We start from the raw sequence: 13,330 nt of genomic DNA, 5'->3' as shown, positions 1-13,330 counted from the left end.
ACTTTCTGGTCACAGGGGGACAGCTTGTACTTTTAAGATGAAGTATGGTATAGGAGATGGAAAAAACCTGTGCCAGAGTATTCAGGTCTTAGAATTAACCTGCTGTACATTTTTTAGATTATAGGAATGGTTCACAACTTTTTTTTGTTGTTGTTGGCATCTCCAAAACCGAGTGTCTGGGGAGTTGGCAAGTTCTGCATAGCCTCCATTTTCTTTGTCAGCGGAAATTCCCCCTTTGCTGTTTGTGTGCCCGAGATAAATTACCTCTTTTTTGAAACAATTCATGTTTCCTTGGGTTCAGTTTCAGTTTGGCAGCATTAAGCTTATCATAGACCACTTGTAAATGTATCAATTCTTGTTCAAAAGTTTTACCATGCACCCAGATACCATATAGATATAACAAACAGACTGAGAGCGGCACGCTGTGCAATACACTTTCCAATGTGACTGGTGCATTGCACAAGCCAAAAGCCATCACTTTAAATTACCACAGGCCTTACCGTGCTATGAAAGCAGTCTTTTCCCTGTCCTTTGGATCCACTTCCACTTGCCAATACCCATTTTTTAAGATCCAGTGTGGGAAAACCAGATTGAACCTGCTACAATATTCCAGGTATCATATGGTCATGGTCATTTAGTTTTCTATTGACCACTGATGCTTTTCTGTGTATGAAATGCTGTGGTTTCTTCTACCATATTAAATTAGCAAAGAAGTCCAAGAGATGTCTGCATTGTACTTGAAACATCTGCATCATTTTAATATTTGTCTTACATGTAATGTATCATTTTAAAATGTTTTTTACATAATGATTTGCTGTTAGAGTGAATGGGTGAAATTCTGGTTCCCTGAAGTAAGGCCTTGTCTGCATGGTTCATTAGTCTGCCTTAGAAAGGTGTAACTTCTCGTGCACATTTGCGTGTTGTGCACTAACTGGCCTGTGAGGACTCTGCTGGAGTGCACTAAAAGTTTTCCTTGTGCACGTTGATGTGGGAATATATTAACTTTCACTAGGCAACTTTTAGTGCACACCAGGAGGATCCACACAGGCCAGTTAGTGCACAACATGCTAGTGTTTACTAGAATTTGCACCTCTTTAGTGTGGACTGATACACCTTGTACAAATGACCCTGAATGATTTCAAGTGGCCAGGATTTCACTCAGTCTCTTTCCAAGTGGTCGTCTTGTGCCAGATGTATTTTTGTGATGATTGTTATGGCTGCAATATAATTTTGGGGGGGGTCATTCTTTATTTCTTGGAGAAATAGTAATTTCTTCTCTGCTGCGTGACACTCTATTTCTACATTCTCCATATGAAGTAGTATTACGTTTCCTCAGTAACGCTACAATATCTTTTTGGGGGAGTTTGAGTATGAGTTATGCCTAGAGAAACAGCCATTCCCATGTTTAGTGGTAGGAAATCTATCAAGGTCATTCTTTAGATTGATTTTTAGGGAACAGAGTTTCTTTGGTATCGAGACAGATTATTTTTAGAGAGCTTGTGAAGCTGACTGCACTAACAATTGAAAGCTGCTTTCCAACATTCCCAGCCTCAGCTTTTTCTTTCCTCTTATGCCCACTGGACCAGCACATCTCATTGTCAGTCTGGAAGTGGTTGGAAATCCTTTTTCTTAACAGTTTTTAAATCCAGTTCTGGATGGCTGGCTTCCTTCTGAACTTCTCATCACCTTTCATGGTCTCTGAAGAATTCAACAATTTGTTAAAAATGTCATTAGCTGAGGAGCTGGGAAAAGACGGTTTTTCTGTAAGTGAATGTTGCCTGGTTAAAGACCGTATAGTGTTAGGGATAAAACTGCAAATTTCAGCTTCTTTGTTTTTTCCAAAAATAATGAAATAATTGTCAAAATGAGTAGATTTATAGAATAGGAATGTTACAGTAAAGCCTTGACAAACCTTTTGTTTTGTTGTAGTGACATGTAAATAACACTAGTCTCTGTGACTGTTTTTCTTTTCATCTTTCTAGTTACACAAGTATATTTTTTTACTTTAAAATGAAATCTCTTCATCATAAACTGTGTAACATTACTGATCATTAGCCTTCATTCCAAACAGTTAAAGCTGTTTGTAATTTTCATCTGTTACTGTGAATTTTAAACAGTGAGTTTACTATTACAGAATACTAAAAGAAATAAGCTGTAATTGTGTTTGCCATGAAGAGTGACTAATTAGATTAGAATAAAAGCTGGGAAATAAATAGAGGCAGACAAAAATAGTGAGGGTTGCTTCTTATTTTCATTTGGGTGAATTATCTTCTCCCCTTCTCTCCCCCCAACTGAATGTATATTCTGACAATTGTGTGAAAGAACTGCTGATGAGGGGAAGGGAGAAATTGTTCCTTTCTTGCGGGAATGGGGGGCAAAAACACACAACACCATGAAAGCACAATAGGAGGCGGCCATGGGGGGAGGGAAACTGTGAGGTTCCTTTTGTGGAGTTTTCCTTACATGGTACCATTGAGGAGGGCAGGGGTTACCCCCCACCCTGCAGAACCAGACACTGCATTTACTTCTTAGCAGATTTAAGGTGGGATGGTGGGGCTATCTGCCCCTAACCTGCAATCTGCCTAGGATCTGTGCATGGGGTGATGGTACCAAGGAATCAGCTGTCACTACCCTGCTAGTGAGAATGGGGAGCTCCCCTCCGTATATAGATCCTCTCAGAAGAATTCACCCTCCCCATTATGTCACTAAAATATTTCTCTTATGAGCTAAACAGTGTCATATATATGTTAGCATTAGTGACCACTAATAAGGAGTTTAACAGAAACTGAATTAAAAGAAGCAAGATTGTGTAGGGTCATATTATTTTATTTTATTTTATTTTAAAATAACTTTTCTTGAAACATGCAGAGCTTTCCTTATCTGTCAGATAGTACAGTTTGTATAAATTACTGTATTTACAGCTGCTACAGTCCTTAAATCTTTCTGCCTGCATGTTATGACCCTGTCAGTTTTATGCTGTATTAGTTAGTCCCAGATGCAGGAGGATTCTGCAGCAGGTGCATTTTTGCCTGAGCTAACATTCAGTCTTGATATTTTGTTCCTGTGCTATTGGCTTTTTTTTAGTAAGGGGAAGGGAATGTGCATCTCCTTCACTCTTGTAACCTTATTGCTGTTTTTGTTGTTGTTTTGTTTTATGCATTGCTGTTACTGTGGCATTAGTTGAATAAGTCTTAAATCCAAAAGAATGTTTGAGGCAGTTGGGCATATATGAAAATAAACGGTGAGTCCAAATGGCAAGAGTCATTTGTCATTAGTGATATATAGGCAAAAAGAGAGATTGTGCAGAGTGAATGGAAACTGGAGACCAACATATTCCATTCCTGGCAAGCAAACAGGGTGTTGCAAGCAAGTACCTTGCTCTCCCAATATTTGGAACTTAACTACAAACAATGAATCTTTGTGTAAAGTGAACTTCAGGTTCCTCTCCCATCTCTGCCCCCACCCCACCCTTTCCTCAAGATAAAGGTGTCATGGATGTATTTCCTGGAGACCCTCCTTCTTTTGGTTACTCTGATACCTCTCCATCTTTACCAATTATCTGTGAAATCACAGGTTTATTCTTTTTATGCTCCTCACACATCCCCAGAAAGGAAAGGCCACTTTTTCATGCATTTCTCTGCTCAGCCTAATAGCATGCAGACATTGTGCAGTGTTCTGCATAGCCGATGGAATGAACGGATCAGTGCTTTACTCCCTTTGCCCAGGCAAACTCAGTATTTAGTTCCAAGAAAACATCTTGCTCTATGAGGCTCAGTAGGGAGAATTCCTTGAGAAAGGGATGCAGGCATAGGGAAGCTGGGGAGTGTACCCAGCCAGGTGGGAGAGAGCGCCAGCCATGTGGGATGCTCAGCATTCCATGGGACATGGTAAGAGAATCATTGGGTGGGACCTACACAGACAAGTTCAAAGAAGAAGGAGATAAGACCATATTCCCCAAGGAGGTGGGAAAGAGAGGGTGTGCTCCCCTTTTCAGCCCCAAAGCCCCAAGCCCTTCCTGCTTCCTAACTCTCTGGTTTTCCTTCTTATTGTTTTTTTTTCCCAGTGCCTGATTAGATTATTCTAAAACTTCTTGCAAGTTGCTCAGAACCAGAACTAGTTTGATTTCAAGTGCAAAAAATATAGTTTATGTTAGTACAAAGCTTGAAAAATCCAAACCCTTCCCCTAGCAAAGAGTAGAAAATTTTCTCTATAGGTCTTAAGACACTATCAATTTCTGCAAAACTTAAGCTTTCATTGTTATATTTTAAAAAATATTAATTCTTGAGCTCTTATGGCTGTAAAACAAAACCTTCCAAAAGTGACCTAGTGCTGTGCTGTCTTTCTGAGTCTGTCGAGACAACTCTGCTGCTACTCCTAGCTTTGCCCAGGTGACCGTCTTGTGGGCAGCAGTGATGCTGAAAAGAATCACATCAGTTTTAGTGTTACCAACTTCCAGTTTTATCATGAGTCTTGTGATATTTGATATTTTACTTAAAAGCCCCAACTCCTACAGTCATGTGAATATGAGAATAGCTTGGCTTTCTTTTTTAAGATAAATTTCTAGCCCTCATGGTTGCAGACAAAAAGTAGAAAATATTACCCCTAAATGCTCAAAAATAAAACCCCCAATTATGTTTAAAATCTTGTGATTTTTGTGGGCCTGTGTTATGATTTTTAATGCCTGGGGTTGGCACTACTGCATTTTCACTCTGCTGCTTTTTGGGAAAACTTCTAGTAGCATCAGAGGCAGGTACTGAAGTTCTTTATAGGCGAGGAAAATCTCAGTAGTGAAAAACCTCCCCCATTGCAACAGTCAGGAAGCTGGAGGAAGGGTTTAATAGTAAAGACATCTCTCCACTCTCCTCACAGCAGCCAGGAGGGTGGGAAGTGGGTACAGTAGCAGAGACATCCCTCTCACACCCAAGCAGCATCTAGGTCACTGGTTAGAGGAAGAAATGGACATACTTTTGCCCCAACAGCCTGAAGACTCTGGAGTGGGGAAATGAGGGAAGAGAAATAACTCCCTTTAAGCTGGCAGAGCGAGAGGCTGCAGATTTATCAGACACCTGCAAACCAGGGGTTAATATGAAAAATAAATTCTCTAAGCAGAGTCCAGGGTCAGCACACTCCCCCTTCCCTGCAACTATAGACAGAGTGAGACCTGGGCTTTTTACCAGAATGTTACCCTGGATCTCACTGATGCCCCTCCCTCATTTTCCTGTCACTCACCAGCTAGTATGTATCTGGTACTACTTTAAATACCAGTGTGGGAAATTTGTAGTGTGTGTGCATTGAAAAATGTTTTATTACACATCATGGGCAGTATTGTCCACATTTTGCTTCTCACTGACTGTGAGAATGCCCAGAGCAATGGTGACTCTGAATGTTAGGTTAGAAGGGAAGAGTTTACCATTCCTTTATTTTTGCTGCCATTTTTATCCTTCTGGCTTATCTTAAGCTTTCTCCTAATGGCTCCTATCTGCATGTCTGTGTGTGGCCTATTGCTGCCCTTTTTTCTATACCCCAGAGATCTACCTTCTCCTGAAACTATTATCAGTTCTATTAATGTAATTAGGCTGCAAGATAGGATGTAACACTAAACTAATAGCTTATTCTAGTGGGAAGAGGCATAATATTCATATCACTTTATCTTAAGACACACTATTTAAATTGTGTTATGTTTATGTTATACGAACCTTTTATAGCCCTGTCTAACTGCATGGAACTCAGTGATGGAGTAGTCAGTGCAGAATTATACCTCACTGTTTTATATTTGTAACAAAATGCTGTCGTCCAAGATAAAGATTTTTTCCTCAGACACTTTGCTTTCTCTTTTCCTTACAGGCTAAATACACTGGTCTTATTTTCTACCATGAAGGCTGGCCACTGTGCATCCATGAAAAAGTGGTAGTACAGTTAGCATCTCTTCACAGAGTCCGTCTGAAACCAGGGGATTTCTACTTACAAATTCTTTCAGCTGGGAAGCAGTCAGCAAAGCTAGTTTTAAAATGCCTCTCCCAACATGGACAAGGAATGGAAGAAGTTATTGTACCTGAAACCATGTATGGATGTGTTTTTACAGCAGAATTTTTGGAAAATGTAAATTGTGAAAGGGAGAGTGTTCCCTTGCAAAGCTGTTTACTTACCACTGGCCCAGCTGTGTATAGAACACCTTGGAAGAATATAGTGAATCCTATTTTTGTCCCTACAGCTGAAACAATCCTGCATAATTATTCCAGTAGCCCTCTCCTCGGTCGGTTAATCAGCAATAATACTGATGTGAAAACAATGACACAGACCATGGAGAGCAATAGTTCACATGACAGTTCCACTTCCAATGATACTGGCTCTACTGTCATAGAAGCAACACTTACCGATAATCATGGAAACCAAGGGAGTGAAGTGTATAGTCCAGTTCATACTGCAGAAAGTAGGGCTGAATTAGAATTCCTTGGGACCCCAGCTGAGGAGAGCACAGGAGAGTACGTAAATCTCAGCACGTTGACTAAGGACTGCCCCAGCATGATAGAGAGGGTTTTACCACAGGCCACTGAGCCTGAAATGACACCTGAAGTATTAAAAGGCGGCGCGTTATCGCCCATAATGGAGAGAAAGAACAGCATCAAAAGCATAACTTTCAGCACGGATTTGAGCAGCCCTTGTCCAAGAAGACGACAACTCAGGGATTCTACATATTTTGAGACAAGGCGCTTGTTTAGAAAGTCATACATGGAAGCTTTGCAAAACCCAATGAATCTTGGTTCCAGTTCAGAGGAGTCAATTGTAGAAGAGGAGACTTCAGACCAGACAGTGGACTCATGTGAAGTGAATGATGACTTAAGAATCTCTGAGAGCAAATCTCGTGAGAAACAAGTTGAGAAGGAAGATTCTCTTGCTGATAGACTTGCACCAAAGAAGGAAACAACAGAGGTCATAAGGCCTGAAGATTGTTCACAGGCCTCAGAAAAACTGCCTATGCCTCATGAAACTTTCTCAGTAGCAGATTGCAAGGCTGGACCGAGGAGGTCTCGGTCTTTAGATAGGTCACATAAGAGTTCACATGGTAAAGATCATAGTCCAAGGTTGTTCTCAGATAGTTCAGCAAGTTCAAACCCTAAAAAGCTCTTAAATGGACATGCTTTAAGACTGGGGAAGTTGGACTCCAATGGTCATTTATTCATTTCTGTGAAAAGCAACAAATGCAACAAGGAGGATGAAGGTAAAAAACAAACTACATCATGGATTTTATTTTTTATAAAATCTTTAGCTTGCCTATGTCAACATATATAAACTTTGTACATAAATTACTTTTTTTCTGCTTTCCGAGCTCAGATTTAAAGCACAAATAGCAGTGACATCATCAGTGTTTTATTATTTCACATTTATTTTACTACTGTTTTAATACTTTAAGTACATTTATTTTATTGCCATTGCTTTAAGATATGCTTTTCAGAATGCTTTGTATATTCTGCTTTTAAAAAAATTGATCAGAGATCAACAAAAAACCTTGAAACGTATGAAATTCTGCTCTCAGTTAATCCCATGTAATGTCCTTGGAGTCAGCTAGCGTTTTACAGATGTTACCAAAAGCATAGATGCTGGGCATGTAGTGAAGGTCTGGAATTTATCCTCTATACTTTGTATTTATATCATTAAAAACGACTCAAGTTACTTTTCATGTGGTTTGGATCAGTACAAAAAAAATCAACTACCTTTAAATGCAAATTGTCAATGGAGAAGTGTTAAATAGCTGTGAAATGCAGTCCTGAGAACACCATGAATACCACCTTTCTAATGAAACAGTCATTATCCCAGAGTAACCTTTGCCCTCCCAAACTAAGTTATCTGAGCCTGTTTTTCAAATAAGGGAAAGTGTGTGGTTAGTTATAACAAACATGGTATTGAATTACAAATAGTGTGCAACATATTTTTAATGGTTGTTGATAGACTTTTACAAGACTGCTTCTATGTAATTTAATGGCATTTAAACAACAGAGAAACTTCATAAATGTGTGGTCTTTTCTCATCTGCAGCATTTCTTTGTTCTTATATTTCAGGTAATGTATGTATCACAGTGTCACCTTTATCTTCAAACATGAATCAAGCCACAATAAAAATATAAAAATGTCAGTCTGTGGGCCAGGACATGCCATAAGCTTTTAAGTAAAATTTTCTATTGACTTCAGTGTGGAGTTCTGCTTAAAAAATTGTCATGTTATGGTCAACTGATTTTATGATTGGCAGCAGAGGTGACTGAGGTCACAGATTCAGCTTCTGGGAGTTAGAGTTTTATTTTTTCCTCATTTAGAGTTCAGAGGTTATGCTTGCAAGTCTAAGGGAAATGCAGAAGTTGTCATTTATTTATTTATTTATTTAGATATGGGTCATTTCTAAGACAAGAATCCTCTTTAAATATTTTTTTTTGCTCAGCATCATAGCAAGACAATGGGGTTTTGTAGTATATAATTTTTATTAGCATCTTGAGCTATGCACTGGGGTGTTTTTGGAGAGGTGTTTCTGGACAGAGATTTCCTCTCCCCCCTGCTATTCCCCCTCCCCCCCCCCCCAGTTCCAGTTTGTGTGATGAGAAATCTCAGGTGATTTCACAGCTTCTGAACCGGGCATTTGCCACTGGTGATTTCCAGATTCTGTTAATCTACTGGTGTTGTTTTATTCTGTAATGCCATGGGTTATCACCTAAGATAATGTGGGATAATGTCTTGAAAATTTGGAGCACAAGTACTGAAACTGGGAACACCCTATTATTGTGTTTTTATAGTCTTTGAGTGAGAAGGCTGCTGGGTTTTACCAGTCGTTCTTTCAGTGAACAATTTGATGTAATTAATATCCAAATCACAGAGGGGTAGCTGTGTTAGTCTGTATCCATAAAAACAACAAGGAGTCCGGTGGCACCTTAAAGACTAACAGATTAGTCCGTTAGTCTTTAAGGTGCCACCGGACTCCTCGTTGTTTGTGACAAAATCTGTATTCATGGTGACGTATATCAATGGTATCATAGCTAGAATTAATGGTTTACACTAGGATATAGAGCCATGTTTTGTAAAAACTGACAATGGTATCAAAAAGCCAAATCTTGACTTAACTTTACATTGCTGTAAGGGGCTTGCAAGCCTCTGATGACATCATAAACTGGCTCTACATCATGTTGCTTTATCCTCTGAGTGCTAGAGCCTAGTTTAGATGAGAGATCACAGAGCTGCATGACAGGTAGAGATGGAGAGCTCATGCTCCAGGGCAGTAGCAAAACTTGTGTAGCTCCAGCGGCATAGGGAGCAGGTTTAGGCTGGGGTTTCTTCCATCTCATCTTCCAGTTAGCTTGGGAAGTTCCATGGGAGATTTTTTGCTACTTTCTATCTTAGTTGCTAGTGGGGCAGGAGAGTTTATCTTTGACCCGGTGGCCTTGTCTTCATTCTCTGGCTGAACAGAGCTGTCCTCATGAAGCATGGCTCATCCACTCTGTCTATCTGTCAGTCAGATGGAATAGTCTCTGCTCCCCCAGGATAATAGGGCTGGACTGCCTCCCCTTGCATTTTTCCCTGTTCCAATTGCTATACATGGCAGCTGGCGAAGTGGAGTCACACTTTCTGCCTTGGGAAGGGCAGACTCTTAAGTCTGGCTCCCTTAGGGTTTGCGTTTGTCCCCATGGCTGCAGAACCTAGGTGGGGCAGCAGAGATCCTGAAGACTTCTTAGCATATATGCAAAGATAGAGAGAGAGTTAAAACTTTCTCAGCAAAGTGATTTTAATGTTTTATGGGAAGAGATGATTTCTACCTTCTCTCCATCAATTGGAAGAAGGAATAGACCAGCAACCACAGATAAAGTACTTTCATAGAATCATAGAATCATAGAACTTAAGATCAGAAGGGACCATTATGATCATCTAGTCTGACCTCCCGCAAGATGCAGGCCACAGAAGCTGACCCATCCACTCCTGAAATAATTCTCTCCCTTGACTCAGCTGTTGAAGTCCCCAAATCCTGATTTAAAGACTTCAAGTAGCAGATAATCCTCCAGCAAGCGACCCCTGCCCCATGCTGCAGAGGAAGGCAAAAAACTTCCAGGGCCACTGCCAATCTACCCTGGAGGAAAATTCCTTCCCGACCCCAAATATGGCGATCAGCTGAACCCCGAGCATGCGGGCAAGACTCTCCAGCCAGACACTCAGGAAAAAGACTTTCAATATCCCAACATTGACCCTCGGTACTAATTACCAGTGGTCGCACGTTATTGACTTATTGACTAAATCACGTTATCCTATCATAAACATTCCCTCCATAAACTTATCAAGCTTAATCTTAAAGCCAGAGAGGTCCAACCAGTTACATCCCAGAAAGCATTGAAATGATGCCATTATAAACTATTCTAAAATATAAACCTATGTTCCATGCTGTGCTTTCAGATTAGTGGTTCCTCTGAAAATGCAGAGCCCAATCCTGCAAAGTGCTGCGCACCCTCAGCTGACATTGCACCTAGTGAAAGTTTAGAGGGTTCAAGCACCTTGCATATTTTTCAGCTACGACACACCCTTGGCATTAATATCCCTGCCAAGTCCTGCAGAGACCCTTGCAGCCAGAACATTTCCAAATAAATAACCTGAGCCAGTTCTTCAGCTGTTGTAAATCCGCTTCATTGACGTTAATAGGGGCTATGATGATTTATACCAGCTGAGCAACTGTCCCACGCGTATAGTGGTGGTGTTTTGGCTAAAGCCATTTTAAGATTTTTATTTTTAGTAACAATAAAATGATGTATTACAGTGATAATTTTCAAGGCCATGGGAAGTACATTGGCAAAATCAAGGGACAAAACCCAAGTCTCCAAATTCCCAGTCCCATGCCCTAGCCAGTGGTTCTTCTTCTTTACAGTTGATTAGGTGCCTTGTGCAGCTTCAGTTTGGCATTGAGTCAACTACACTGCCATTTGTTGCTTCATTGTGCCAAGAATGTTATTCCATAATTAACTCAGTTTTGCTCATTTAGCAACACCAGCATAAATGCTGATTTTTATCTATAATCCTTTAGTAATATAAAGTGCCATGGGAGGATGTCAAGTACTGTGTATTTTTATAGCTTTTAACGCCTATTTTTTCTCTCTCTTGCTGGTAATAGTCTTTCGGATGTTTGAAAATAGCCATTTTCCAGCTGAATTGTCCTTTCCAAGTTAGCAAACTCTGCTCTCTCCCTGTTTCTTGTTGATGTACCTTTGAGTGCTGCACTGTGGGATGTAGACATCTCCAAAATGTGGGATATCAGCCAAGGAACTTTTTCTTCTGTGTTTCTTTCCTCTGCTTTCCCTTTTGTCTGTGTATTTGTGTATATTTATGTACATGTAAAAATATGGATCATCAGAGTGGTTCTCCTGCCTAGGAAACAAAGAAGTTAATCAGATCCAGTGTCTCCCTACTATCTAATGTAATCTATTTATTTCTAGGCCTCCCCCCATCACTGTAGTATATTACTGCTGCTGCTGAGGTGCAATACAAGCGGGTTGTGTCAACCCAATGTGGCTGTAAATCTCTCTCCTTCTGCTTGCTCCCTGTTGCTATTAAAGACCGTAAAATGGAAAGGGGCATGTTTAGGTGGAAAATGGCCGCCAAACCGGGCTGACAAGACAAACCCCAGCTTGCCTGCAAGCGATCCCAGCCTCAGTGCAGGCTGGGCACCCGCAGAGGAAAGAAGTAATTGCTTGATCCTGGCCATTTCCATTGGCTTTTCTTTATGGAGCCACATAAAGGAATGATGAATTAGGGGAATAACTTACTTTGTGTTAACATTAAACATTTGAAAAGTGGTCTATCTGTGAGAGGTTATAGGAATTGCATTTGTGTGTGTGCGAGAAGTGTGGTGTTTGTGATGAATGAGGTTTTTTAGCCACAGAGAGCCAAAAAAAGCAAGATGCTCGGGACCATTTCAGTCAGGGTTCATTTAAAAATATTTGCTCTGCATAAGTCTGAAAATATTTTCTTTAAAAATGAAATGGATAATGCAGTTAATTGTTCCCTGAAGGATTAATATTGAAGGGGCTTTAGTCCTGCTTTATGTTTAAAAAGAAAAAATCTAAATGCAGTCTTGGCTATGGACTTGCTATCACCACTTCTATAATTTTAACAATAATTTATAATTATATAAAGAGAGACCATATTCAGTGCTTAATTTGTAATGAAAGAGGTACCTGGGCTCAAGCAATTGTGTGCCTGGCTCTGGCAATTATTTTACTTTCATAAATGATACAGCAAGCCCAGAGGGCTATGAACTGCCAAGCCTAGAGGTGTCAGGGCTCAGCCCTGGCAAACCTTGGCACAAATTAAGCCCTGACCATATTTGAAGGCATAAGCACAACATAGCAGAGTTGAGATTGAAATTTCCAGACTTCTGGGTGCTTTGTTTCTCAAACTTAATATGACATTAATCCCAGTTTTTTTCATTCAATTTAATATGCAAGCTTTAGCATAGGCAGGCTTGATAGCTACACCTTGTGATAGACCCAGGCCAGTTGGGTACAGCAGAATAGCAGAAGGCAGAGATACTGGCCACTGGATTAACAGTTTTCTGTTCCCTGACTGACCAGAGCAGGGGCTGCTCCAGGCTAATGAGAACACCTGACTCTAATTAACTTGCAAAGAGTCAGGTGAGGCCATTAAGGTAATGTGACCACCTGATTCTAATTAAGGCCCCGCTGATACTATAAAAAGGGCTCACTCCAGGCAGGCAGAGGAGAGCCAGGGAGCCAGAGGAGAGGAAGTGCAGCTGAAGGGCTGGTTAATGAAGACACCCTCAAACTATCGTTAAGGGAGCCCTAAGATAAGGATGAAGAAGGGAGAAGCAGGATTGCTGAGGGGAAGTGGCCCAGGGAAATGTAGCAACTCTGGCAGTGAAAGGTTGGCTGCCAACAGCTGCTACCATTAGGGTCCCTGGGCCAGAACCCGGAGAAGAGGGCGGGCCTGGGTTCCCCCCAACCCACCACTACAGGAACAGCTCCTGGAAGGGGAAGTCAGGTCCCTGTCAGGACAGGAGGCTGAACAGAGACTGTGGGAGTTCTCTCACCAACCTCCTTGCTGGCCTATGATGAAAAGGGCTCAGTAGACTGTAACCCTGGCCCTAGAGATTGAAGGGTTACGTGGAGGGTCACAGTGAGCCATTGAGGCTAGCAATAACCGCCTAGAAGTGCAGGACCCACGGGAGCAAGGTCAGAGCTCTGCCACAACCTATAGTTAAGGGTCACCAATTTAAAACCCTGTTTTTGGTTGCTTATAACATTGCCAAATTGTAACTGTTTGGGCTGAAATTTTCCATGCTGGGTTTCTGCCTC

At 40.9% G+C, this 13,330-nt stretch overlaps 1 protein-coding gene across 10 annotated transcripts in view; it reads left to right on the top strand.

Moving 5' to 3' along the window:
• Positions 1-13,330, top strand: part of PLEKHG4B (pleckstrin homology and RhoGEF domain containing G4B) — a 203,262-nt gene that overhangs the window by 118,458 nt on the left and 71,474 nt on the right. For all 10 annotated transcript variants that reach the window (XM_039525803.1, XM_039525799.1, XM_039525800.1 and 7 more), the window contains one exon: positions 5,845-7,219. In XM_039525803.1, coding sequence (XP_039381737.1) covers positions 6,034-7,219 — 1,186 coding nt within the window. In that variant the 5' untranslated portion in view covers positions 5,845-6,033. The remainder of the gene's footprint in view (positions 1-5,844; positions 7,220-13,330) is intronic.

Source organism: Mauremys reevesii, linkage group 2 (genome assembly GCF_016161935.1).
Source record: "Mauremys reevesii isolate NIE-2019 linkage group 2, ASM1616193v1, whole genome shotgun sequence".
Taxonomy (NCBI): domain Eukaryota; kingdom Metazoa; phylum Chordata; order Testudines; family Geoemydidae; genus Mauremys; species Mauremys reevesii.
This window is presented reverse-complemented; position numbering and strand designations above follow the sequence as displayed.